We start from the raw sequence: 26,222 nt of genomic DNA on the forward strand, positions 1-26,222 counted from the left end.
GACATCTCAGGAGGGGAAGGAGGAGGAGGAGAAGCCAGCGAGGCCTGCAAAGCCACCGCATATGTCTCCATCTGGGCTCTGGTCGCCCCCACGCTGGGACACGGCGGATAAGGGGACAACACGCGGGGCCGCACGACCCACGGAGAGCCCATGCCCCCAAAAGGTCGGAACCCGACCATCGGGGACAAACTGCGACACTTACCAAGAGGTTAGTGGAGCTCTTGCGACCTGGGAGAAGATCGAAGTCGGCGAGGGAAGCCGCGGGTCCGAGAACCCTCCGTAGGGGCCGGGCGAGATGACGACGCCGACCTGGACACACGAGCCAAAAGAAGTTTCATCCGCTGGCACGCCTCACAATCAGTGGAGTCGTGGTGCTCCCCCAAATACCACATACAGATGGGGTGAGGATCTGTCGCCGACATGAGGTGGCCACACGACGTGCAAGTTTTAAAGCCCGAAGGCATTCGCACACTGTTCCCACAAACGCAGCAATAGCATAAGGGACAGGCCTAAACAGGCCCAGAGTACAAACCGGATCCGCGTTGCACGCGGAAAAGAAAAAAAACTGACGTAGGCGCGCCGGGGTGGGACTTATGTGACCTCGCTAACGTCACGTACGCGGACGACACCTGGGCGGAGTCGCGTGATGCCGTGCCCCCGGCACGCAGGGATGCTGGGCAAAAATGTTTTCCGGGTCCAGTCTCACGCCTGGGGATCATTCTACGTTAAGGAATCTGCGGCTAGTAGTCTCTATCAGATAAATGCTGATACGTACGTTTATTAGCACAACAGCAATCACTGCTGAACTCCCATCGGGTGAACACATGCAGGAAGAAAGCCGACTTTTTAAAAACAAATCGCTGCTGAACTCCCTTCGGGTGAACGCATGCAGAAAGAAAGACGACTTTTTAAAAGCATTGGCAGTAACAAAATAGCAGGAAAAAGGGAAAGGGGCAGCGGAGCAGAGCATCTGGGAAACAAGCACGCAAGTGTTGCGTGCGTGAAAACAAGCCTGGGAGTTGTATGCGCGCGCACGCCACGAAAGTGAAAGTGATCGCAATCGTGATGCACTTAATGACCCGTGACAGGAGATAAGACAGATGGCGGCTGCGCGAGTAACCGCAAGCTTGAGGCCACCAAAAGCCTGTGGTAGCACTTTGAAAACCCGCTTACTAATTGTCTCGCAGTGCAGCGCATGCGCTAGCTCAGGCGATGTAGGAGAGTAGGGTCTGCTTTCTATGTTCACCCCCACTTTTTTGCTTTTGCTTTACTGGTTTTTGACTTAGATGTGGCTGTGGGCCTGCTAATCAGACCCACAGCCGTGCTGTTCTCTCTCTAAATTAATACTATGTACTTTAGGTGCATAACCCATTTGGATAGGGTCACCTTATTGGCCCCTGTACAGTGTATCTTAGGTACCCAGGGCATAGGTGTACCCTAAGCCTACCAGGGGCTGCAGCATGTATTATGCCAGCCCTGGCCTGGCCTTCCATTATGACACAACTGGCTGATCACTCAGCTGGGGCAAGGCCGAGTAATCACCCCTTGCTTAGGTGTGGTATTCATATACCTACCTTATATATAGACACATGTGTACCTATCAGCCACTCCTATGGCAGGCCTCAACAATCCTGGAGGGAGAGTGCCTGGTAACATGTGAGATAGTGCTCTAGCATGAGCTGAGCCTGTCTGCAGCTTTCGGAACCATGTCCTTATAGCTGTTCTATGATATAGCCTACCATGTACTCTTAAAGTACCTTATAATCTTAAACGGTTATGGTAACTATGGTTTGGCTTTATCGAAACATGTCGTGTAAGGTGTCTAACACTTTGGAATAATACCCTCATCCCATTTCTGGGGATGAGGATATTGTCCCTCCCTTCTAGAGGGAGAAGACATGTTTAAACCTACTTACCCGGTGAAAGTTAACCAGAGCCCCAGCATCACAAAATGGATGCTGCTGCCACGACACAAGTCTGACCTCCTGCTGCTGGGAGTGATCCCGGCACGGGAGGCTTGGACAATAGGTTTCCTGCCTTGGGAGGTGCGAGCACCACCCCAGACAGGCCTTAGTGTATTGGGGCAGGGAGGGATGAAAGAAACGAGACACTGCCTGGGGCACACAAGGTGTCCCATGCATAGTCCAGTTCAAACCGGTGCTGGGGCACTCCAGCCCCAGTCCTGGCGCGAAACTGGACAAAGGGAAGGGGGTGTAACCACCCCCCTCCCAGGTCCCACCCATAAGGCGTGACCTAGCAGGCAACCCAGCCCCCCCAGATTAGTATAAGTGTGGTAGCTGGGACCCAGGAGATTAGATTATCCTGAACCTGCAACTTGAACAGAAACTCTGGACCTTCGACATTCGACGAAAGAAGAAGACTGAAGAATCTCCCTTGTGGCCAAGGGGTGGCTACCCTGTGCAAACAAGCACCATCAAGAGACTTACCCTTTGCTTTGCTGAAGTACTACGAGGGACCGACTGCAGAGCCCGACCAGAGCCTTGACTTCCAGACTTCTCCGACCCTGATCCACATCCACAGCCGAGCTGAGATCCGTGGAGGCGACGAGAGACGTGGGACCAGCTACCTGGGAAAAGTGGCGAGTATCTTCCAGCGCAGCTTCTGAGGTACCCTCGAAGTTGTGCACCGGGGATTGAGAAGCCCCAATCCCAAGCACCATCTGCACCGAAGATCAGCCCCCCCACACTCCACGAGTCCTGCGCGGGGCCCTTCTGCATTTTCCTGCTTGCCGCGTCTGTCCGGTTGCTTGCCCGTTGGCTAGCGGCCTTTGCGACGACACACCTTTGAATCTTCACTGCTGGTTTGGCTCCTCCAGACTGGCTCCCGCTCCTCTGCAAAAGAGAAGCACCCCAGACCTTCCGGGTCTGCACCAGAAGCAAGTCCTCCATTCTTCGTGGGTTCCGCTTGCCAAGGCTTGGTGAGTCCTAGTTCGACTTCGACGCCGCCGACAGCAAGAGCCTTCGTGGGACAGCTCGCCTCCTGGTCGTCCTCGACGTCTCCTGGTACCCGTGGCTGCTGCGACAAGCTTCACCTCTTCACCTGCAATCTTCACGACATCGCCTGGTTCCTTCCTGGTTCCACGTGGTCACTGGCTACTGACCTTGACTCTTTCCCTTCTGCTTGCAGGTACCCTTCCTTCTTGATCCCAGCCTTGGGATCCACCGGACACTCTGCACTGACTGCCTGTCAGCAACTTTCCTTCAGGCATCCATAGAAGTCCACGACGAAACCCGACGCAAGTTCACACCTATGCACCCGCAGCCCGTGGGCTAGGTAACTTGGGTACTTCGGTGCTCACAAGGGTAGTGACTATCCTAGGGTCTAGTTTCCGAGTCTCGACTTTCTAGCTACTCCAGAAGTGTCCTAAAAACTGCTTATTTCAGAACTGTACTATTTCTATCGATTATACGCATTACGCGTGAGTGTTTCCACTCTGCACCTGAATCCCGTGGGCCTCCCACTTCCTAACTGTTGGTAGTGTAGTGCAGTCCCAGCGATTCCCTAGGCCTAGGCCTATTCTATTTCCGTGACAGTGGTCCTTATACCACTTCTTTAGTATATGGTTTGCGTGGCCCCTAGGGCCTAACTGTATTACTTACCTATGTGACTTAATGTATGCTTGAATAAGACTGTGTTGTACTTACCTCGAATCTCATAAAGAGTGCTGAGGGTTTGACTAGAATAAATACACTTTATTTTATATATATATCTGTTGTGGTGTCCTTTCATTTGGTATTCAAGGGATTATATATGGTATCACAGCTGGCTTCACATGCCATTCAGAGTTAAGCCTAAGACTGCTCTTGTCCATGCTACCACTAGGATAGCTGGTCTATAAGGTTGACTTTACAACCAATCACCATAAGGGTTGTTTGGACTGATATAAGGTGTACACAAGAACTAGTGACATCATACATCAGGCCAACTTCTCACAGTCGGTGTCGTGATCGCCGGGATGATGTCGTTGGAGTACTTAGACGCCGCCCTCGCGCGCTGACGTCAGTTCTTGAACATAGCTTTCGGCGCCAGGAACACAGAGCCATGCAAGAGACCGACTCTGGTGCCAAGAATCTAGGGCCCTGAAAGAGATGACCTTAACCCTAGGTATTGGTTCGCAGAACGGGGAGGATGGGTGGGGTGGTGAGGAATCTAACGAACGAATGTTTCTTACAGATATATCGTTACCGAAGGTAATTAACTTGTTCATCTGAAAGAAACACGTTAGTTAGATTCCTCACCTTAGAATAGATACCCCAGCAATACCAACCCCGGTGGTGGGTCTGCGAACCAAGATCACACCAGGAAGTCCTGGAGAACGGAATGGCCAAAGAAGCCGTCTCTCCGGACTTGGCTGTCCAGGCAATAATGTTTGGCAAACGTGTGCAGTGAGGCCCACGTTGCTGCCTGACAAATCTCCTGCAGAGGGACTCCCCGTCCCAGGGCAGTAGTCGCCAGTGTGGCCCGAGTGGAATGTGCCTTCAGCCCCACAGGAGGTGTCTTTATAGCTAAGGAATAACAGGCCTTGATGCACAAAATGACCCACCGAGAGATGGTTTGCTTGTGCACCGCCCGCCCCTTCTTAGCGCCCACGTAGCCAACAAAGAGTTGGTCGTCCACCCGGAACTGTTTTGTGCGGTCCAGATAGAAGAACAGCGCCCGTTTTGGGTCCAGACAGTGGAGCCTCTCTTCCTCTATCGAGGGATGCGGAGACGGAAAGAAGGTGGGCAGTGTAACAGATTGGCCGATGTGATAAGCAGTTACCACCTTAGGGAGAAAGGAAGGACGAGTCCTGAGAACAACCTTGTCCGGATAGACAGAAAGGAAAGGAGGCTTAGAAGAGAGAGCCTGGAGCTCACTCACCCCTCTAGCAGAGGTGATGGCAACCAAGAACGCAGTCTTAAGAGTCAGAAGACGATGGGGACAATTATGAAGTGGCTCAAAGGGAGCGCACATCAGATAGGTCAACACTATGTTCAATCCCACTGAGGCATTATGAAAGGGACAGGAGGAAACATGTGAGTAATGCCCTTAAAGAATGGAGAAACAACAGGGGATTTAAAAAGAGAAGGCTGATCAGGAAGCCGTCAAAAAGCAGAAATAGCCAAAAGGTATCCTTTGAGGGCGCCCAGAGCAGAGCCCTGCTGGGCCAGGGAAAGAAGAAAGAGGAGAACCTCAGAAAGAGGGGCCGAAAGGGGATCCACAGCCTTTGCTGTGCACCATGCCACAAATTTGTTCCACCTGCAGGCGTATACTGATTTTGTGGAGGGACGCCTGGCTGCCAGAATGACATTACAGACTTCAGGAGGCAAGTCAAATGGCATCAACTGTCGCCGCTCAATCTCCACGCATGGAGGTGGAGGCTGGACAGGTTCGGGTGGAGGACCGTTCCCTGCTGCTGAAACAGAAGGTCCACCTGAAGAGGCAGTCGAATCGGGGGATCGATCGATAGACTGAGTAGCTCGGGATACCAGTATCTTCGTGCCCAATCCGGAGCCACAAGGATGACTTGGGCCAGGTCGTGCCTGATCTTTTTCAGCACTCTGGGCAGAAGTGGTATAGGCGGAAAGGCGTACAACAGACCGCAACTCCACTCGCGACAAAAAGCGTCTCTGAGCGAGCGCCGCCTTGGAAATTCCAACGCGCAGAACTGATGACATTGCGCGTTCTCTTCAGTGGCGAATAGATCTAACCAAGGCTCTCCCCACTGCCGAAAGAGTCCTTGCGCCACTTTCAGATGCCATTCGTGATCCATCATGCACCGGCGGTTGAGTTCGTCCGCTCTGGCGTTCAGAGAGCCCGCCAGGTGTTGAACCACCAGGGTGATACCCTGATGTTCCACCCATGTCCAGAGGCGCAGAGCCTCCTGACAAAGGGTCCACGACTCACCTGCAGCTCCAATAGGTTGATATGGAGCCGGGACTCCGCCGGAGACCAGAGGCCTCTGATCTCTGCCTCTCCCATGTGGCCCCCCCATCCCAGGAGGGACGCATACGTCACCACTACGTGCTACGGTTGGGGTAGGGAGAGGGATCTGCCACTGACCCAATCGCAGTCCGTGAGCCACCACTGCAACTGTCTTGCAGTGCCCTCTGAGATCAAGACATGGTCGGACAGGTTGCCCCGATGCTGGGCCCACTGAAACTTCAGGTCCCACTGCAGAGCCCGCATCTGCAACCTGGTGTGATGTACCAGCAGGAGGCCATCAGACCCAGGAGCCACAGCACCAACCTGACCGAAACCCAGGATAAAGGCCGAAAGATCGGAATCAGAGCCTGAATATCCCGAACCCGCTGTTCCGGAGGATAGACCCGGAACTGCGCCGAGTCCAGAACCGCTCCGATGAAAAGGAGCTTCTGGGAGGGACTCAGATGCTACTTCGGCACATGGATGGAAAACCCCAGCAAATGCAGGAGGTCGGCCGTAGTCTGGAGGTGGGAGACGACTGCCTGGGGTGAGCCCGCCTTCAACAACCAGTCGTCGAGATTAGGGAAGACTGGAACCCCTAATCTGCGCAGATGAGCTGCGACCACCGCCATCACTTTCGTGAACACCCGAGGGGCACTGGTGAGGCCGAAGGGGAGCATGGTAAACTGAAAGTGCACGTGGCCTACCGTGAACTGCAGGTAACGCCAGTGGGCAAGCAGGACGGGGATGTGGAAATAAGGGTCCTGCAAGTCCAATGCTACCATCCAGTCTCCAGGGTCTAGGGCAGCCAGAACCTGAGCTAAGGTGAGCATCTTGAACTTCTCCTTCTGGAGGAAGGCCTTGACGCTCCTGAGGTCCAAGATAGGGCGTAGGCCCCCTTTGCCCTTCTTGGGAACCAGAAAGTAGTGGGAGTAACATGCCCGACCTACTTCTGGGCCAGGAACGCACTCGATGGCCCCCTTGGCCAACAGGGCCGTAACTTCCACCTGCAGAAGTTGCAAGTGATCCCCTGACATGTGGTGGCACTGCGGTGGCATGGCTGGATGGGTCACCTCGAAGGGGAGGGAGTAGCTCCTTCGGACGATTTGTAGCACCCACCTGTTCGATGTGATGGTACGCCAGTGGAGCAGGTGATGGCCAACTCTGCCTCCCACTGGCGTGGAATGGGCCTGAAAGCTCGGACTAGGAGGGCTTTGAGGTGGATGCTGCTGGGGCAGATGTGGGCAGACCGGCTCTCTGCCCCCCTGCTCCACCTCGGCGGAATCCACATCCGCGACCGCGTTGAGGCTGGTTCTGCGGCCTGTGGCTAGACGGACGTGAGGGGGCGCCCCTTCCTTGGCCAAGAAAGGGGCGAAAAGCGGATGTTTGCGGGCGCGGGGCCGAGAGGCCCAAGGACTTGGTCGTAGCCCTGGAGTCCTTAAAGCGCTCCAGCGCACTATCCACTTTGTCGCCAAAAAGGCGACGGCCATCGAAGGCCATGTCTATGAGGGTGCTCTGGACATCCCCGGAGAAATTCGTGGATCTCAGCCAGGCGTGGTGACGAATCGCCACCGTGGTCGCATTTGCCCTGCCTAGCGAGCCCGTTGTGTCCAGCCCACATCGGATTGAATACCGTGCTGCATCCCGTTCCTCGGCAAGAGCCTGGGCAAGCCGTGTCCGGGCCTCCTCCGGACATTGGGGCAGCACGTCCGCCATCGTATCCCACAATGAGTGGGTGTAACGGCCCAAAAGGCTCCGGTCCACAGGAGGGACTGTGGAGGGCTTGGACCAGGTGCCCATCAGAACATCCGTCAGTGCTTCATTGAACTGCAGCAGAGGCTCCGAGGAGCTTACTGGCGGTTGAAGCACTTCAGTGAGGAGATTAGTCCTCACGGCCACAGCAGGGAGCTCCAGTCCGAGGGCTTCGGCCGCCTTGCGCAGCACCACAGAACAGGTAGCACCCTCCTCCGTAGCCACGGAGGAAGTAGAGATGAAGCCAGTGTCAGGGGAGGTGTCAAGAGCACTGGCATCCCCCAACTCTTCTGCCCAGTCCTGACATAACTGGCACTGCTGTGCCAGAGGGTCCTCAGACCCCTCCCAGTCGTACCCGTCATCCGACTCCTGGTAGACAGGTGGAATGTTCGGAGCCAGGCAGAAGATGAACCTGTAATACATCGGCGCCGTGTCCGGCGCCGCTCCGATGCCAGGCCCGGACCGGGACTAAACCTGGGGACGACTGTGAGAAGTTGGCCTGATGTATGATGTCACTAGTTCTAGTGTACACCTTATTTCAGTCCAAATACCCTTATGGTGATTGGTTGTAAAGTCAACCTTATAGACCAGCTATCCTAGTGGTAGCATGGACAAGAGTAGTCTTAGGCTAAACTCTGAATGGCATGTGAAGCCAGCTGTGATACCATATATAATCCCTTGAATACCAAATGAAAGGACACCACAACAGATATATATATAAAATAAAGTGTATTTATTCTAGACAACCCTCAGCACTCTTTATGAGATTAGAGGTAAGTACAACACAGTCTTATTTATGCATACATTAAGTCACACAGGTAAGTAATACAGTTAGGCCCTAGGGGCCACGCAAACCATATACTAAGTAAGTGGTATAAGGACCACTGTCACGGAAATAGGATAGGCCTAGGCCTAGGGAATCGCTGGGGCTACACTATACTACCAAAGGTTAGGAAGTGGGAGGCCCACGGGATTCAGGTGCAGAGTGGAAACACTCACGCGTAATGCGTATAATCGTTAGAAATAGTACAGTTTTGAATTAGATAGATTTAGGACACTTCCGGAATAGCTAGGAAGTCGAGACTGGAAAACTAGACACTAGGATAGTCACTATCCTGATGAGCACCGGAGTACCCAAGTTACCTAGCCCACAGGCTGCGGGTGCATAGGGATGAAGTTGCGTCGGGTTTCGTCGTCGACTCCTATGGATGCCTGAAGAAAGATGCTGACAGGCAGTCAGTGAAGAGTGTCCGGTGGATCCCAAGGCTGGGATCAGGAAGAAAGGATACCTGCAAGCAGAAGGGACAGAGTCAAGGTCACTAGCCAGTGACCACGTGGAACCAGGAAGGAACCAGGCGATGTCGTGAAGATTGCAGGTGAAGTTGAAGCTTGTCGCTGCAGCCACGAGGACCAGGGAACGTCGAGGACGACCAGGAGGCGAGCTGTCCCACGAAGGCTCTTGCTGTCGGCGGCGTCGAAGTTGGACTAGGACTCACCAAGCCTTGGCAAGCGGAACCCACGAAGAACGGAGGACTTGCTTCTGGTGCAGACCAGGAAGGTCTGGGGTGCTTCTTCTTTGCAGAGAAGCGGGAGCCAGTCTGGAGGAGCCAAACCAGCGCTGAAGATTTCAGGGTGCGTCGTCTCAAAGGCCACTAGCCAGCGGGCAAGCAACCGGACAGACGCGGCAAGCAGGAAAATGCAGAAGGGCCCCACGCAGGACTCGTGGAGTGTGGGGGGCTGATCTTCGGTGCAGGTGGTGCTTGGGGTTGGGGCTTCTCAATCCCCGGTGCACAACTTCGAGGGTGCCTCAGAAGCTGCGCTTGAAGATACTAGCCACTTTTCCCAGGTAGCCGGTCCCACGTCTCTCGTCGCCTCCACGGATCTCAGCTCGGCTGTGGATCAGGGTCGGAGAAGTCTGGAAGTCAAGGCTCTGGTCGGGCTCTGCAGTCGGTCCCTCGTAGAACTTTAGCAAAGCAAAGGGTAGTCTCTTGATGGTGCCTGTTTGCACAGGGTAGCCACTCCTTGGCCACAAGGGAGATTCTTCAGTCTTCTTCTTTCGTCGAATGTCGATGGTCCAGAGTTTCTGTTCAAGTTGCAGGTTCAGGATAATCCAAAGTCTTGAGGCCCAACTCCCACTCTTATACTAATCTGGGGGGCTGGGATACCTGCTAGGTCACGCCTTATGGGTGGGACCTGGGAGGGGGGTGGTTACACCCCCTTCCCTTTGTCCAGTTTCGCGCCAGGACTGGGGCTGGAGTGCCCCAGCACCGGTTTGAACTGGACTAGGCACGGGACACCTTGTGTGCCCCAGGCCTGTCTCATTCTATTCATCCCTCCCTGCCCCAATACACTAAGGCCTGTCTGGGGTGGTGCTAGCACCTCCCAAGGCAGGAAACCTATTGTCCAAGCCTCCCTTGCCGGGATCACTCCCAGCAGCAGGAGGTCAGACTCGTGTCTGTGGCAGCAGCATCCATTTTGTGATGCTGGGGCTCTGGTTAACTTTAACCGGGTAAGTAGGTTACAACAGGTCTTCTCCCTCTAGAAGGGAGGGATAATATCCTCATCCCCAGAAATGGGATGGGGGTATTATTCCAAAGGGTTAGACACCTTACACGACATGTTTTGATAAAGCCAAACCATAGTTACCATAACCGTTTAAGATTATAAGGCACTTTAAGAGTATATGGTAGGCTATATCATAGAACAGCTATAAGTACATGGTTCCGAAAGCTGCAGACAGGCTCAGCTCATGCTAGAGCACCATCTCACATGTTACCAAGCACTCTGCCTCCAGGATTGTTAAGGCCTGCCATAGGAGTGACTGATAGGTACACATGTGTCTATATATAATGGTAGGTATAGGAATTGAATATGCTACTTACCAGTATGCATCTGTTCTTGGCATGTAGGGCTGCTGACATTCATATTCGTGCATAGATCGCCGCCTAGTGTTGGGTCCGGATGTTTGCACGTTGTTGTCCTGAAAGAGTCTTCGAAGTATCCTGAGATAGGTGACTCCTCCCCTGGACCACAGTGCGCATGGGCATCCTCTCCATCCTCAGATTGTTTTTCGCCATTGTGGCAGTGATGGAGTAGATACAGTAAGTGATGACCATGCTATACAGTAATTCTGAGAGCTGCAGCTGCTACAGGCGCCGGGGAGGAGGGTGGGCGATATGAATGTCAGCAGCCCTACATGCCAACAACAGATGCATACTGGTAAGTAGCATATTCAGTTCGAGGCATGTGGGCTGCTGAATTCATATCTGTGCATAGAATACATAGCAGTACCTCCCATTAGCGGCGGCCACCAGTGCCAGCTGCAGCGGTCTGAAAAAGAGTTTTGAGAACAGCCTGTCCTACAGCTGCCTGCTGTTTTGAGTGTACATCTACACAATAGTGTTTGGTAAATGTATGTATAGTGGACCATGTGGCTGCTCTACATATATCATGTAAAGGAATGTTTCCCAGGAAAGCCATGGAGGCCCCTAACTTACGTGTTGAGTGGGCTCGTGGGGGAATCGTTAATGTGCGTTTAGCCTTTTGATAGCAAATTTGAATACATTTAACGATCCATCTGGCTATACCTGCTTTGGAAATGGCGTTGCCCTTGTGTTGTGGAGAAAAGGCAACGAAAAGTTGTTTTGTCTTCCTAAAGGCTTTAGTTCTGTCTATGTAGTACATGAGGGCTCTTTTTACATCTAGTGTATGGAGCATTCTCTCTGCTACATTTTGTGGATTTTGAAAGAAAACGGGCAGTTCAATTGTTTGATTTATGTGGAACTGCGATATTACTTTAGGCATGAATTTTGGGTTGATACGTAGTACGACCCTGTTTGCGTGAACCTGTATGAATGGCTCTTGAATGGTTAGTGCCTGGAGTTCACTAACTCTTCTTAACGAAGTGATTGCCACTAGGAAAGCTACTTTCCAGGTGAGGAATTGAATCTCACATGAGTGGAGAGGTTCGAAGGGTGGGCCCATCAGTCGGGTGAGGACCAAGTTGAGGTTCCACACTGGCGCTGGTGGGTGTCTTGGGGGAATTACTCGTTTAAGTCCCTCCAAGAAGGCTTTGATGGCAGGCACTCTGAATAAAGAGAGGTGCTGCCTGTTTTGGAGATAGGCTGCTATTGCGGTTAAATGGATACGTATTGAGGTGTACGCCAGATTGCATCGGTATAGGTGTAAGAGGTAACAGATTATGTTTTGAATGGATGCGTCTAGCGGGTTAATGTCATTGTTATTACAATAAATGGCAAACCTCTTCCATTTGGCTGCATAGCAAGCTCTGGTAGTGGGTCTCCTAGCTTCCTTAATGATCTCCATACAGTCAGGTGGCAGGTTTAGGTAGCCAAACTCTAAGACTTCAGGAGCCAGATCGCCAGGTTCAGCTGTTGCGGATCTGGGTGCTGAATTTCTCCATGGTTCTGCATCAAATGCGCGGGTTTGATCCGCAGCCTTTGGTGCGGCACCACGGAAAGTTCCAGAAAGGTGGTGTACCATGGTTGGCATGCCCATGTGGGAGCAACCAGGATGAGTGTCAGTGAGTGTTGCCGCAGTTTGCGGGCCACCAGCGGTATCAACGGCGCTGGGGGAAAAGCGTACGCAAATCTGCCGGACCAGTTCATCCATATCGCATTGCCCTGCGACTGTGGATGCGGGAACCTGGCGGCAAAGCTTTGGCATTTTGCGTTTTAGCTTGTCGCGAATAGGTCTATCTCTGGATGACCCCACTGTTGGAAGTACGGTTGGAGTACTGACGAGTGTAGCTCCCACTCGTGCATCTGGTGGCTGTGTCTGCTGAGCAGATCCGCCATCTGGTTGTCCTTGCCGGGGAGGTGTTCCGCCATGAGGAATATGTTCCTCTGAATGGCCCACTTCCACATGCTCTGAGCCAGATGAGACAACTGTGGAGAGTGCGTTCCTCCCTGCTTCTGTATGTAGTACATGGCAGTCATGTTGTCCGTCCGGATCAACACGACTTTGTTGCACAAGTGTACCTTGAAGGCTTTCATTGCCAGGAAGATTGCCATCAGTTCGAGAAGGTTGATGTGCATCTTCTTTTGTTGTGTTGTCCATAGTCCCTGCACTGTGTAATTGAGTACATGAGCTCCCCATCCCTGGAGAGACGCATCCGCTGTCAGTATTATTTGTGGAACAGGCTCTTGGAACGGTCGGCCCTTGCAAAGGTTTTGTGGATTCCACCAATGCAGAGAGTTGTATGCCCGACCGCTCACCAACACTAGGTCTTTTAGTTGCCCTTGAGCCTGATTCCATTGACGTGCCAAGCACTCCTGAAGCGGACGCATATGTAGTCTCGCGTGCGGGACTATGAAAATGCAGGAGGCCATCATGCCTATCAACTGCATGAACACTCGCGCAGGAAGGGAGTGTTGGGGTTTGAACTTTGAGATCAGCATTTGCATGCTGTTGATTCTCACTAGATTTGGCTGAGCTGTGGCTGCCAGAGTGTCTATGGTCGCACCTAGGTACTGTTGTATGTGTGCGGGTTGGAGATGTGATTTCGGGTAATTTAGTGAGAATCCCAGACTGTGAAGGAGGTGAATGGTGCGTGACATGTGGCTGGCACACTGCTGGGCTGACTTTGCCTGAACAAGCCAGTCGTCCAGGTAAGGGTAAACGTGTATGTGTTGCCTCCGTAGGTGTGCGGCTACAGTAGCTAGGCACTTTGTGAAAACTCTGGGTGCTGTTGTCACGCCGAAGGGGAGGACTTTGAATTGGTAGTGCTGCCCCTGAATAGTGAACCTGAGATATTTTCTGTGTGACGGGTGTATGGGTATGTGGAAGTACGCATCTTTGAGGTCTAGTATGGCTAGGAAGTCTCCCTGTCTGAGCAGCGGGAGAACCTGCTGTAGGGTGAGCATGTGGAAATGCTCTGAGAGAATGTAGTGGTTGAGGGGTTTCAGGTCTAGTATAGGTCTGAGTGACCCGTCCTTTTTTGGTATTAAGAAGTACAGAGAGTACACCCCTGTCCCCTGCTGGTGGACGGGCACGACCTCTATTGCGCCTTTTTGCAGCATACTTAGCACTTCCTGCTGTAATAACGCTAAGTGCTCTGAGGACATAGGACGGTGCTTTGGCGGTATTGTGGGTGGAGTGGAGGTTAGTTCGAGGCAGTAACCGTGTTGGATAACATCTTTGACCCACCTGTCCGTGGTGATGGTAGTCCACATGGACAGGAACCGTTGGAGTCTTCCCCCGACAGGTGTTATGTGGTCGGGGGGAAGGGAGAGGGCGTCACTGTTTGTTTTTGGGGGAGGACCTGGTATTGCCGTAACCGCGTCCTCTGCCCTTTGTGCTGGAGCCACGATATCCACCTCGGGTGTTTTTATCATAGGTACTTTGTGTGCCCCCTTTATTGTAGGTTTGCTGTGACCCCTGTCCTCTACCTGCTCCTCTATTTCCGGGGCGACGAAAGGAGCCACTACGAAATGTCTGCGTTTGCAGAGCCCCCATTGACTTTGCAGTGTCTGTGTCTTTTTTTTATCTTTTCTAGGGTGGTGTCAACCTCTGGTCCGAATAAGGAGTCGGGGTTGACGGGCTGATTGAGGATGTTATTTTGAACCTCAGGTTTGAACCCGGAGATTCGTAACCAGGCGTGTCGTCTTAGCATGACGCTGGTGTTTATTGCTCTCACAGCTGTGTCGGCGGCATCCAGTGCACACTTAATGGATGCGTTTGTGAGAAGTTGTCCCTCCCTGATGAGGAGCTCCGCTGCCTCTTTGTACTCGTCTGGGAGATGTTGGAGTAGGGTCTCTAAGGTGTCATAGTGTGAGCGATCGTAGCGAGCTAGGAGCGCCTGTGTATTGGCAATGCGCCATATGTTTGCCGCCTGGGCTGCAATCCTTTTGCCGGAGGTCTCTAGCACCTTGGACTCTTTGTCCGGGGGAGGAGCATCACCAGTTGTCTGCGAGTGTGCCCGTTTGCGAGCATTAGCAACTACGATGGAGTCCAGAGGTAACTGGCCTCTAATGTACGTAGGGTCCCCAGGTGCGGGCTTGTATTTTTTCTCGATCCTGGGGTTTATTACTCGTGCCCTGGTGGTTTCTTTGAAAATGTCCTTTGCTGGCTTGAGGACACCTTTCAACATGGGCAGAGTCTTTACAGTCCTCTCTGAGGATGCGAAGGTGTCCACCAAGAAATCGTCCTCGATTGTGTCTAAGTGGAGTTGCACTCCATGATTGGCTGCGGCACGTTCAATGAGGGCGTTGAATGCAGCAGTGTCCTCTGTGGGAGACGTTTTTGCGCCATAGAGCTGTGTGTCCTGTGTATCCAGAGCGGCACCTGGGTCTACAGGGTCATCCCAAACTTGATCAGGGTCCTGCTGGCCTTCAGGGTCTATATCCCTGGGGTAGGTGGTGTCGTCACCCATATAGTCCTCCACTGCGTCCGTGTTGGAGTGGGTCGGGGAGAAGGACTGTGGTTCTGGGTAAGAGGTGTGGAGGCGTTCATAAAGAACCGGTTCCGATTCCGCCGGCAGTTTCTGCTTTAGCGGGATCCTGTAAGAGTCCAAAGCCTGCTCGGAAGTGATCTTCCGCTTTCGGAGCATGAGTCTGCCGGTGTCGGCATCGATGAAGTGGGACGGTGATGTCCCAGTAGGAGAGCGTTCAATAGATGGGGACCTTGTCTGGGTGACACGTGTTCTGATGTGGAACAGTTTCGGCGCCGTGGATGGAGGCAAACCAAAGGTGATGTTGGTCGGTGCCGAAGGTGCCTTTTGAGCCTTTTTTGGCTCGGAGCCCGACGTGGCCTGGAGGGCTGCCTTTTCTCTGATGCGTTGCAAGGACGCTGCAACTTGTCGCACCTGGAACGCCGACGGTTCTTTGGCGCCGAGTGGTTCTGTAGAGGTAGGTGTGGACTTCTTCGGAGCCACAGGGTCATCGAGCCGAGGAGAGGTAGTAGCCGTCGACGGCGTCGATGATTGGACCGTAGTCGCTGCTTTCGAGGTGGATTGCGATGCAGCGGCCATTTTAACCTTGGTGGTCGGTGCCGATTGTTTCGGTGCCGGGGGCCGAGGCGCTTTGGCGGTACCGATGGCCGTTCTCTTTGGGTCGGCGCCGACATCGGCAGCAGCGAGTTCGGCACCGAAGTCCCTTTTGGTGCGGTCGGAGCCGACGGTTTTGGCTGGCGTCGAAGGTGTGTGGTGGTCCTCGAGCCGACCAGTGTTATTTTCACTTCTGGTTTCTGTGGAACCGGTGCAACGATTGGTTTCAGTTTCGTGGAAGGGAAACCAGTCTTTTTGGGTAATAATGGCTCTTGCTGGATGTCCGAGGCCAGGCCAGAGGGCGGGGCCGGAGGACTGCGGGATTGATCTTGGGTAAGGCCCGTAGGCGATCCCTCGACCGGAGCCGTAGACTGACGCTCTGGGATATCCTCCATTTGGACGGGTAGGCCCTGTTCGTCACCAGAGCTACCTTCTTCGGCCCCTAAGGCCTCATCGTAGTCTCCTACCTCATCGTCGGCTTCTTCCCTGTGAAAAAGCTCTTCATCCACGTCTTCCGACCTGGAACCGTGTTCGGAAGCGGGGCTGGAGGGTATGTTTTCCACGCTTTCAACATCTTCGTCCTCGGTGCTGAAGATGTTGGTCGGGGCCGGTGCCGCCTGCTGCGCTTCAAGTCTCGCGGCTCGTCGATTCCGGAGAGTCTTCTTGGATCTGAATCGGGCACAGGCCATACATTTCGACTCGTCGTGATCCGGTGAGAGGCATTTGTTGCACACCGGGTGGACGTCGATATGGGGATATTTGGTGTGGCAAACAGGACACCGCTTGAATGGGGTCCTCGATACCATCGTCGATGTCGGGTCGATGGTCGGATATAATGGATCCGAAAAAGTTGTTAAAGTCGCTAAACTAGCTAGTAAACTGTCGATACCGATCGGGAACAGTACCGACGAAACGAAAGGCCTTTTGGCCTGAAAACTAAATTTTCCTAACTTGAGTTAAGTTAAGCACATCCGAACCCAATGGCGGAAAAAAACAATCTGAGGATGGAGAGGATGCCCAAGCGCACTGTGGTCCAGGGGAGGAGTCACCTATCTCAGGATACTTCGAAGACTCTTCCAGGACAACAACGTGCAAACATCCGGACCCAACACTCGGCGGCAATCTATGCACAGATATGAATTCAGCAGCCCACATGCCTCGAACACTACACCTAAGCAAGGGGTGATTACACGACCTTGCCCCAGCTGAGTGATCAGCCAGTTGTGTCATAATGGAAGGCCAGGCCAGGGGTGGCATAATACATGCTGCAGCCCCTGGTAGGCCTAGGGTACACCTATGCCCTGGGTACCTAAGGTACACTGCACAGGGGCCAATAAGGTGATCCTATCCAATTGGGTTATGCACCTAAAGTACATAGTATTAATTTAGAGAGAGAACAGCAGGGCTGTGGGTCTGGTTAGCAGGCCCACAGCCACATCTAAGTCGAAAACCAGTAAAGCAAAAGCAAAAAGTGGGGGTGAACATAGAAAGCAGACCCTACTCTCCTACAACAGGCGTCGCACGGTTTGAATCCAGGCATCCCTACCGGCACCAGAGTCGAGGTCGACTGGAAATGGAACCAAAAGAGTTCAAAATGTTTAGTCAAAAAGTGACTAAAAGGGTATGGTCTTCCCGGATCAGCGCTTACTGGCGCAGAAAAAAGAAGAACTGACTTCAGCGGGCAAGGGCGGCGTCTAAGTACTCCGACGACGTCACCCCGGCGATCACGACGCCGACGAAGGACACGGAGCCGCAGATGCCGCCTAGCGACGCGCAAGGGTATTACTGACAAAAAATCTTTCCGGATCCAGCCTGACGCCTGGGGATATTCTAAGGTGAGGAATCTAACTAACGTGTTTCTTTCAGATTTACATTTCAATTTAAAAAAGAGAAAATGTGATGAAAGAAATGTCCTGCCCATAGCTTATTCTTTCTAAGCACTGACCTTCAAGTCACTGGTGCCAAACCGATTTTTTTTCATGTTGGGTATCAAAAAGATTCAGCAAGGGAAGAAACGGTACCTCGTTGCTCATTAAGGGATTAGGCACCAAAGTGGAAAATGCCCTTTAGGGGAGTACATTAAAAGAACTGCAGTAATAAAGCGTGGTTTGCAACTCCTCATTTACAACACTATTTGACGAAATATCAAAACATCTTGCATCTTGCAATTTGTGCTCACAATGGTCAGGATTGCATGGGTTGGCTGTGGAAGCATATGAAAAGGGAAACACCAATAACAGAGGAACTTTGGCTATTAGGCAAGTGATTTTTTTTTTAATACATTTTTATTGGCATTTATAAACATTACACACATAGGCACGGTTGGCAATGCAGTTGTTATATAGGCGTACAAAGCAGGAGCGCCCATTCGCGTCCCATGCGGACTCTCAGTCTCGTGGGCCTGCGGGCTGCGCGTCTCTACTCTGTGTTTGGCTTCAGGCAGGAGGCTATTAGGCAAGTGATGGCATTGAAACTTACTGAGGGATCCCAAGCCTTGACAACATTAAAGTGTAGAGATAGATGTTTAGCTAACTTCAGATAAGTGGAATGAAAAAGTGGGGGTTGTGTATTTATGATCTGCATACAGGAATAACAATGTGCTAACATACGCTGTTTTTTATGGATAAGGGCTTGGCTCCTTCCATGATACTGTGCAGTAAGACAATCTTGCTTTCTAATGAAATCTTTTCTGAGAAAAAGAACCTTCTGGAAAGTGAGATGGGAAAGGTGAAAGACAGTTTACTATATGTGAAGAGGAGGTCTGTGGATAACACCATGCCATAAAAGCTAATATTCTGAAAAGGAAAGAGGCAGCCAGGCCAATATGTTCTTCCAAATTAGTAGAAATTCTTCCTGAAATGGTCTTTCTTGTGTTATTTTCCTTCAGGGTTGTGACTAGACTGAAAAAGAATAGTTGATATAGGTGCAGAAAAGGTTGGAAATGTAGTATTTGTGTAAGAGTAAAACTAATAAGAGGGGAAGGAGGTGGTTGTAGCAATGGATTAACTTGAAGAAATACATTTGTGCACTGTAAGGACAAAGAATGAATACAGTATGAACAGAGGTCAGAGAGGTGGGAATTTCTTAATTCCCATGTATGGGAAGAAAAATGTGGAGAGGTTTTGGGCTGCAATAGAAGAATTCTTTTTGATAAACAAGTTTTTATTTTGTCATATGCAACAGAAAACAGTGAGCCTTTCGAGCCATCAGCATGCACTAGCCCCGCCTGGGAATCACCCCCCCTCTCCGCCCCCCCCCCCCCCCAAACTACCCCCCCCCCCGGCAATAGAAGAATTTTACTGTGCAACGGAGTACAGGATTGGCTTGCAGCACAAGGAAATTATGGATATGAGGTGTCCAGGACATTTAGAGTTTACATAAGGGAGCTAGTAGTGGAGTGAAGAATAAATTACTTACATTCGGCAACACTCTACCTAACCCACAGATTCCTCATCTTTGGAATACTTCCCCAGGGGGCAAACTAGATCCAGAAATATTATAGCAGTACCTCTGCACCTCGTCAGGAGGCACTGTGTGGTTCTGCCCTGATGCCATCCGCTCCAGAAATGACATGTGAAGCCAATGTAGGTGCCATTCCTGCGTGCTGGCAACAGTTGCTTTTGAGCCTGTCTATGCCTCCAGAAGCAGAGACCCAACATCCACTTGGCTTCTACCAGTATGCAGATTCCTAAACGTGGGATCTTTTTAAATGGACAGAGCTCAATTCGCAGGGAGGATAGGAAGGTCCATGAGGAATCTGCGGTTTGATACAATCTCTATGAGAAATATCTTGTTCCATTGATAGAGACTTCTAACTGCAGATTCCTCTCCTTTTGAATAGATCCCAAAGAAATACCTATTCGTGGGTAGGTCTGTGTGTCGGCTCAAACCAAAAAGGCCTGTAGGACCAACCGGGTGAAATGCCCTTCTCAGCAAATCTGGCTGTCCAGACAGTAGTGCTTCTTGAACGTATGGCCAGAATCCCATGTAGCCACCTGACAGATGTCCAGGACAGGAACTCAATGGTAGCAGCCTTGGCTCTGGTAGAATGACCCCTTAACCCTTTGCCCACTCAATGTTCTCTGGGACGATCAATGTAAAATTTCAGTGCTCTTTTGGGGTCTAAGAGAGTCTCTCCTCCTCTTTAGATGAGAAGGTGATGGTTTGGCTGAAATGGAATGGCCTCACTACTTTTGAAAGGAAGAATGCCCAAGCTCTCATAACAAGTTTGTCTGGGAAGAAGATGTATATGGCGGGTTGATACAAAGAGCTTGAAGCTCACTCACCAGCTCTACTGATGTTATAGCAACAAGAAACACTGCCTTGAGGGTGAGAAGCCGCAAAGGGCAGCTGGGCAACGGCTCAAAGGGAGTACATAACAAATATACGAGAGTCAGGTTAAGATCCCACTACATCAAACACACAAAAGGTTATGGGAGAAATTCTTGCAATTTGTCTAACCACTGACAATGGCTTGGGGTAACATCCCAACTGATGGTTCTTCTGTTCACTATGCCATCTCAGTTTAAACCCAGCCATTTGAAAATCAGCCTGAACCCGCCTTCACCTTTTCTGTGTTTGATATACCACCCTAAGTGTGCCCCATGCTCACTGTTCCACTGGAACCAAGCAATACCTACATGATAAGCCCTATCAGGGCGAGACCATTCTTAGGTTTCCGGTGTTCCGGTTGAGTGAGGACTCGGCTTGGCAATTCGGGCTGGACTGTTCCCATGAGGACCAGAGGCAAGGCAGATTTACATATGGTAGGGTCCAAACTAATTGGCATGGTGAGCAAACGAATGACAGGTTGGGATGCTACCCCAAGCGAGAACCAGTGGTTTGAAAAATTGCAAGCATTCCCAACATGGCCGCCATTCCCAGCAGAGTTAACAGACTCTCAATTCTCGCTGGATCTTGTTCCACCTCCGCAGAAACTGTATTGACTTCCAGGACCCATTCAAGGTCCATAGCAGAATGCACAGAGACACTGAGAATCTCCTGAGACTAGGGAGATTGCAGTTAGTGTACTCCCTGGAGCACCTATGGAGGTTAGGGCTATGAGGGAGTCACTGGCAAGGGTATTTCCAGGAGCCCCTGAGAAGGTTGTGATCTTGAGGGGAGTGTTGGCATGAGCACAAGGTTCTGAGGGTGCGAGTCATGACACTTGTTGGACCTCACAAAAAATGTGTCCAACCTACCATATGGCCTCTGGGGAATAAAAGTATGAGTTACTTACCTTCGGTAACGATATATCTGGTAGAGACGATTCTAGCCACAGATTCCTTCACGTAGAATTATCCCCAGGCGTGAGACTGGATCCGGAAAACTTTTTTCCCAGCATCCCTGTGCGCCGAGGGGACGGCATCACGTGACTCCGCCCAGGCGTCGTCCGCGTACGTGACGTCAGCGAGGTCACATAAGTCCCACCCCGGCGCGCCTACGTCAGTTTGCTTCAGAGTACTTTTCCGCGCCACAACGCGGAGCCAGCAGACAAAACTGTGAGAGTATAGGAACAGTGTGCGAAACAACAGAAAAAGGAATGGTGAGGAACAGCACCATAAAGAGCAGTGCCCGGCACTGCAGCACCCAAAGGCAGGGAACGAATAAAGAACAGGGCAGCAACCCTGCCAGTACAGAGACAGCCCCCACCCGGAGACAAGGGACATATGTAAAAATGTCACAATAACATGCAACAGGACTACAACCCGAACCAAAGACAAGGAAGGGGAACCAGTCGGGGACACACAGGGAACGACAAAACTCCAAGACATCCCCATCACAGTGTGACAACCCCCATCAGGAACAAGGGCCGAGGCACAGCGAAAAGACCCCAACCTCAAGAGTCGCAAAGAGCCAGAAGTACCAACAAACCTATCCTCCCATGTGACAACGGGGAGGAAAAAGGGACAGCCCGACAGAAAGAGGGAAAGCAGGTACTCATAGAAGACACAGCCACCCACAAGGAAGCGAATGCAAAAGACCAAATCACAAGCCCTCGCAGAACGGGGAGGAAGGGCGGGCCGTGAAGAAATCTGCGTCTAGAATCGTCTCTATCAGACACATCATTACCGAAGGTAAGTAACATCTGATAGAGACTACTAGCCGCAGATTCCTTCACGTAGAATAGATACCCTAGCCATACCCAAGGGGAAGGAGGGTCTGCGAGAGGACCCCACCCACCGGGGCAGAACAGAGGACCGCCCGGGGGCCGAGTATAAGAAATAGGATGAGGAGCCCCGCCCCCCAGGCAAAGGGAAACCCCCACCAGCAGGAGGCCACCAACCCCAATGGGGGGGGGGGGTGGAAAAATTAAGTGAAGAAGAAGAAGAAGATAGCCTGTCCTCACTCAGCAGAGGAAACAAGGCAAGACGCAAAGAGGCCAAACACCCCACGCCCACGTGAGGCAACAAAACTGCCGCCCAAGGCAAGGAAAGGAGCACCGAAGGAGAAGAGCAACCTAGAGACTCCAAGGAGAAGAGGCAGAGCAAAGGCAATCCCAGACAGGACAGCGCCGGCAGCAAGAAGCAGGCGGAAGCCGAAAAGGGGAACTCAAGGTCACCCAGGAAGAATCGTCCAACGCCCGCAGGGACAAACTGCGCCCGCAAGAGGGTCCAGAAGTCAGGGATCATCCCCCCCACAGGGAGAAGAGGTAAACCGAGTGCAAGGCCCACTGGAAGCAGCGGAGAAGGCAGGATGACAGTCCCACTAAAGCCCCAAGAAGGCACAATGGTGCAGAAAGAACAAGAGGGCGGCACTGGCAAGCTCCGCCAGACGCCAGGGACACCACAGAACGAACACTCAAAGCAAAAAGGTGAAGAAGGTTGCAGCCGCAACTTACCATAACGCCACGAAGAGCAGAAGCCTGCAGGCAACCACAACTCCCCAGCACATACCAGGGCTATATAACAGCCAACCCTGCCCCACATGGGGCATGTCATATCCCAAGACATGGGAACCTCTTAGGAAGAAACTTCCGCAGCAGAGGACAACAAAAAAGACCTGTGGCAAAAAACCCCGCAGGAGGCCTATCAAGCAGCCAGAGGGGAAACGTAGAAGGCCCAATCTCAGGCCCAGCAGGGTGTAAAAAACCCAAAGGAAAAACACACAGTCAAAAAGGGCTGGCCAGCAGCCAACAGAACCACAACCTCAGCCAGACAACCGGGGCGACCCGCCCCAACCGAAGGACAGCTCCAAGAACCAGAGCAACACGCAGGTCACTGAGGAGGAGGACGAAGCCCCGTCAAGAACCTCTGGATGGCTAAGTCCGCAGGGGTATGGAACAATAGAGCACCATCGAAGGGAAGGTCCACCAGCCGTTCTCGAACATTCTCCGGGAACACACTGACCCGAAGCCAGGCATGACGACGATGGGCAACCGAAGAAGCCATAGTACGACCCAGCACCTCCGAGATGTCCAGAGTAGAGTAAAGGATAAAAGCCGCCAGCTACCAACCATCCAAGACATGATGTCTCAAATCCACACGCAGAGTCCCACAAGCAAGAAGTGGCCCTAGCCAAAACACACAGTGTGTTGAGGGCTCGTAGAGCCGCACTGGTTGAGGCAAACATATTGGGCCCCCAGGAGTCCAGCCAGCGGGCCTCCCGTGAAGGGGGAGACAACAGCAGCGGCAAAGCTGGAAAGGCAGACTGCAAAAGGGGACCTCTGGTCGAAGGGTGAAGAGAAAGGCACACTGGATCACGCGGTGCCGGATGGTGGTGGTGCAGAAGGTGCTGGGGCACCGGGTCCCCCGTGGCGGGACGGCCCCAAGTGCCCAAGAGAGATAAGTGAAGTGAACCCTCGAAGGGAAGCAACAGTTCCCTACCACCAGAGCCCTGATTGAGAACCTCCAGAAGATGATCTGCGGGAAAATGGGTAGCCGGATCACCCATGCGCAAAATTCCCACAGCCGTGGAAACAGCGCGGGCGAAAGTCGCACCCACCTCCGTAGGGCTCCGCGGAGGGGAAAGCAGCTCCTCGTTAGGTGACGGCTGCAAGCTAAGGTGGCCATCCCCAAAGCCAACCGGAGGAAGGAAGGGCAAAGGCCTTAAGGAAGGAAGAGGGACCATAGAGTGGGGAACTTGCAGCTCCTCCGGGAAAGACCGCGGTCGTAGAGATGGCGAGGAGCCGCCTTTAGACGACATTGGGGAAAAAGCCACGACACGGCGGCCCGTCTCCGGAGAGGATGACACCAGCAACCGTCGAGCCTTTGGAGAAGAGGAGGCGTCCGAAGACAAGTCAACGACCCGACATCGGCCCGGCGCCGGGGATTCCGCAACCTGGGGCAGGACACCGGCGAGACGCCGGGTCAACCTCCGACATCACACGGCGCAGGAGACCGGAGCTGAACCGGAGCCGGGGTGGCGAAGGGACGGCGCTGACCTGACCTCCGACGAGGCAGCCGCCTGCGCGGAGGGACGAGAAGGGCCCGGGGAGGGACGAGGAGACCCCCGCCAGCTGCGACTCATGACCGGGTGAGACGGGCCCTCCGCCGACCATTGTGGCGCCGCCAGGGGCAGCAGCTGCCGGCGCCGTAGCAGCGTCACCTTGGCCTCGGACAAGGTCGCCGCCTGTCCTTAGGACCGAGAGGGGTTCGGGTGAGAAGAGCCCTCCGCCGACCCCTGCGGCGCCGCCATGGCCAGCAGCCGCCGGCACCGTGGCGGTGACCTGGACACACGAGCCGAAAGAAGTTTCATTCGGCGCTCACGCCGGGACTTCGGCTTCATCTGCTGGCACGCCTCACAATCAGTGGAGTCGTGGTGCTCCCCCAAACACCACATACAGATGGAGTGAGGATCCGTCTACGACATGAGGCGGCCACACGACGAACAAGTTTTAAAGCCCGAAGGCATTCGCACACTGTTCCCACACACGCAGCAATAGCAGAAGGGAAAGGCCTAAACAGGCCCAGAGCACAAACCGGATCCGCGTTGCACGTGGAAAAGGAAAAAAATGACGTAGGCGTGCTGGGGTGGGACTTATGTGACCTCGCTGACGTCACGTGCGTGGACGACGCCTGGGCGGAGTCGCGTGATGCCGTCCCCCTGGCAAGCAGAGATGCTGGGCAAAAAATTTTCCGGATCCAGTCTCACGCCTGGGGATAATTCTACGTGAAGGAATCTGCGGCTAGTAGTCTCTATCAGATAGAAAGCATGTTTTGTTCTCCCTCCAACCATTAATCATATCAGGGTACCAATTAACTATGATAAATGTGTTGTTAGTCTGTGTTCAGAGACCTTTATAGAGTGGTGTCTGTTAAGTATCCAGACCTCATACATTTGGAATTTCCTGCTCACATCATAGGAGTCCCCAACCAGAGCAGTAACGCCTCCAACTAGACTTCTGCGCAGTGGAATATTAGGCATACCCACAACATTTTGGGCGTAAACAGTCAAGAAACGTAGACCCTTAGCTACTAGGCACCACAGATCATCAAATACTATACCTGCGTATCTTGGCATTCTTCCCTAAATGGTATGCTGCTGTTTAACAAAACTATCCATGTCCCTCGAGGAGGAGTAAGACGAGAACATCTCTCTATTTCTTCACCATGCTAGTATGCTCTTGTGTGGTGATATGTGTCTGGCGCATGAATGTATTATACGGCACGACACAATCATGATTTGTACCCGGATGTTAGTAGGGCCGGAGCAGCCAATAGTTATCTACAGTTCATTGGTGATGTTGCTGGATACCCTCCTGCAATCAGCTAATACTTAATTTGTTTTGAGGGGTAATCTGGTGCCCCGAGCTGGGGCATAGCACTTGTAGATAAAAATAAGAAGCAAAACAATCTTTGTCCCTCTACCCTATTCCCATTGAACCCTTGATAGTAAAGGCCGTTTCTGGTAATTTTAGCCTTACACTACAGTTCACATTTTTGCATTTCTCTACACCAACGCTCAGTAAAAAAAAAGGTAATTATCACGGACTCACCAGAGCCACGCAGTATACTTTTTGTACTGCACCTCTTGAGGATCATCTTTGCCATGTTTCAACTGCATTTCCAGTTCTGCCTGCCTTCCCTGCAATACCGAAAAATAAAGACATCAATCTACAACATACATTTGTATTATGTATACATGATAACCAAGCTCGGCCTAGCTGGACACCATCCCATGGCGTTCTGATGCAAGGCAGTTCCTAACACTACCATAGAATCCATCTAAGAGGAGCATACATAGGAATAGTCCTGACACTTAACAGTAACACATACCTGTGACATGGCAACCACAAACACTCATCAATTCTCTCTAAAGGTAGAAACATATTTATGTTCTTGACTGTAAGGTAAAAGCTGGTGGGGATGGGAAATAAACTAAGCATTGCAGATATTAGCAGCTTAACTTGGACAGATTTTCAGGCCCATAAAAATAATGTTGAGGAAGTGTTTCATTGGTCCTTGGCAGCATCTGGCAAGCCCCATCTTCAGATGCTAAGAAACAATGGTGAAAAGGGCTATTTGCTGCACATCGGAGCACTATCCAAAAGGCCTACAAGGGTTAGAAGCACAAAAGAACCCTTTGGCATGTTGCTGTG

General features: G+C 52.2%; 1 protein-coding gene across 2 annotated transcripts in view; it reads right to left on the reverse strand.

The window, feature by feature from the left end:
* The window catches only part of FOCAD (focadhesin), a 1,730,079-nt gene that overhangs the window by 993,933 nt on the left and 709,924 nt on the right, over window positions 1-26,222 (reverse strand). For both annotated transcript variants that reach the window (XM_085634390.1, XM_085634400.1), the window contains exon 25: window positions 25,620-25,708. In XM_085634390.1, coding sequence (XP_085490516.1) covers window positions 25,620-25,708 — 89 coding nt within the window. The remainder of the gene's footprint in view (window positions 1-25,619; window positions 25,709-26,222) is intronic.

This window comes from Triturus cristatus, chromosome 2_1 (genome assembly GCF_964204655.1).
Source record: "Triturus cristatus chromosome 2_1, aTriCri1.1, whole genome shotgun sequence".
NCBI lineage: Eukaryota > Metazoa > Chordata > Amphibia > Caudata > Salamandridae > Triturus > Triturus cristatus.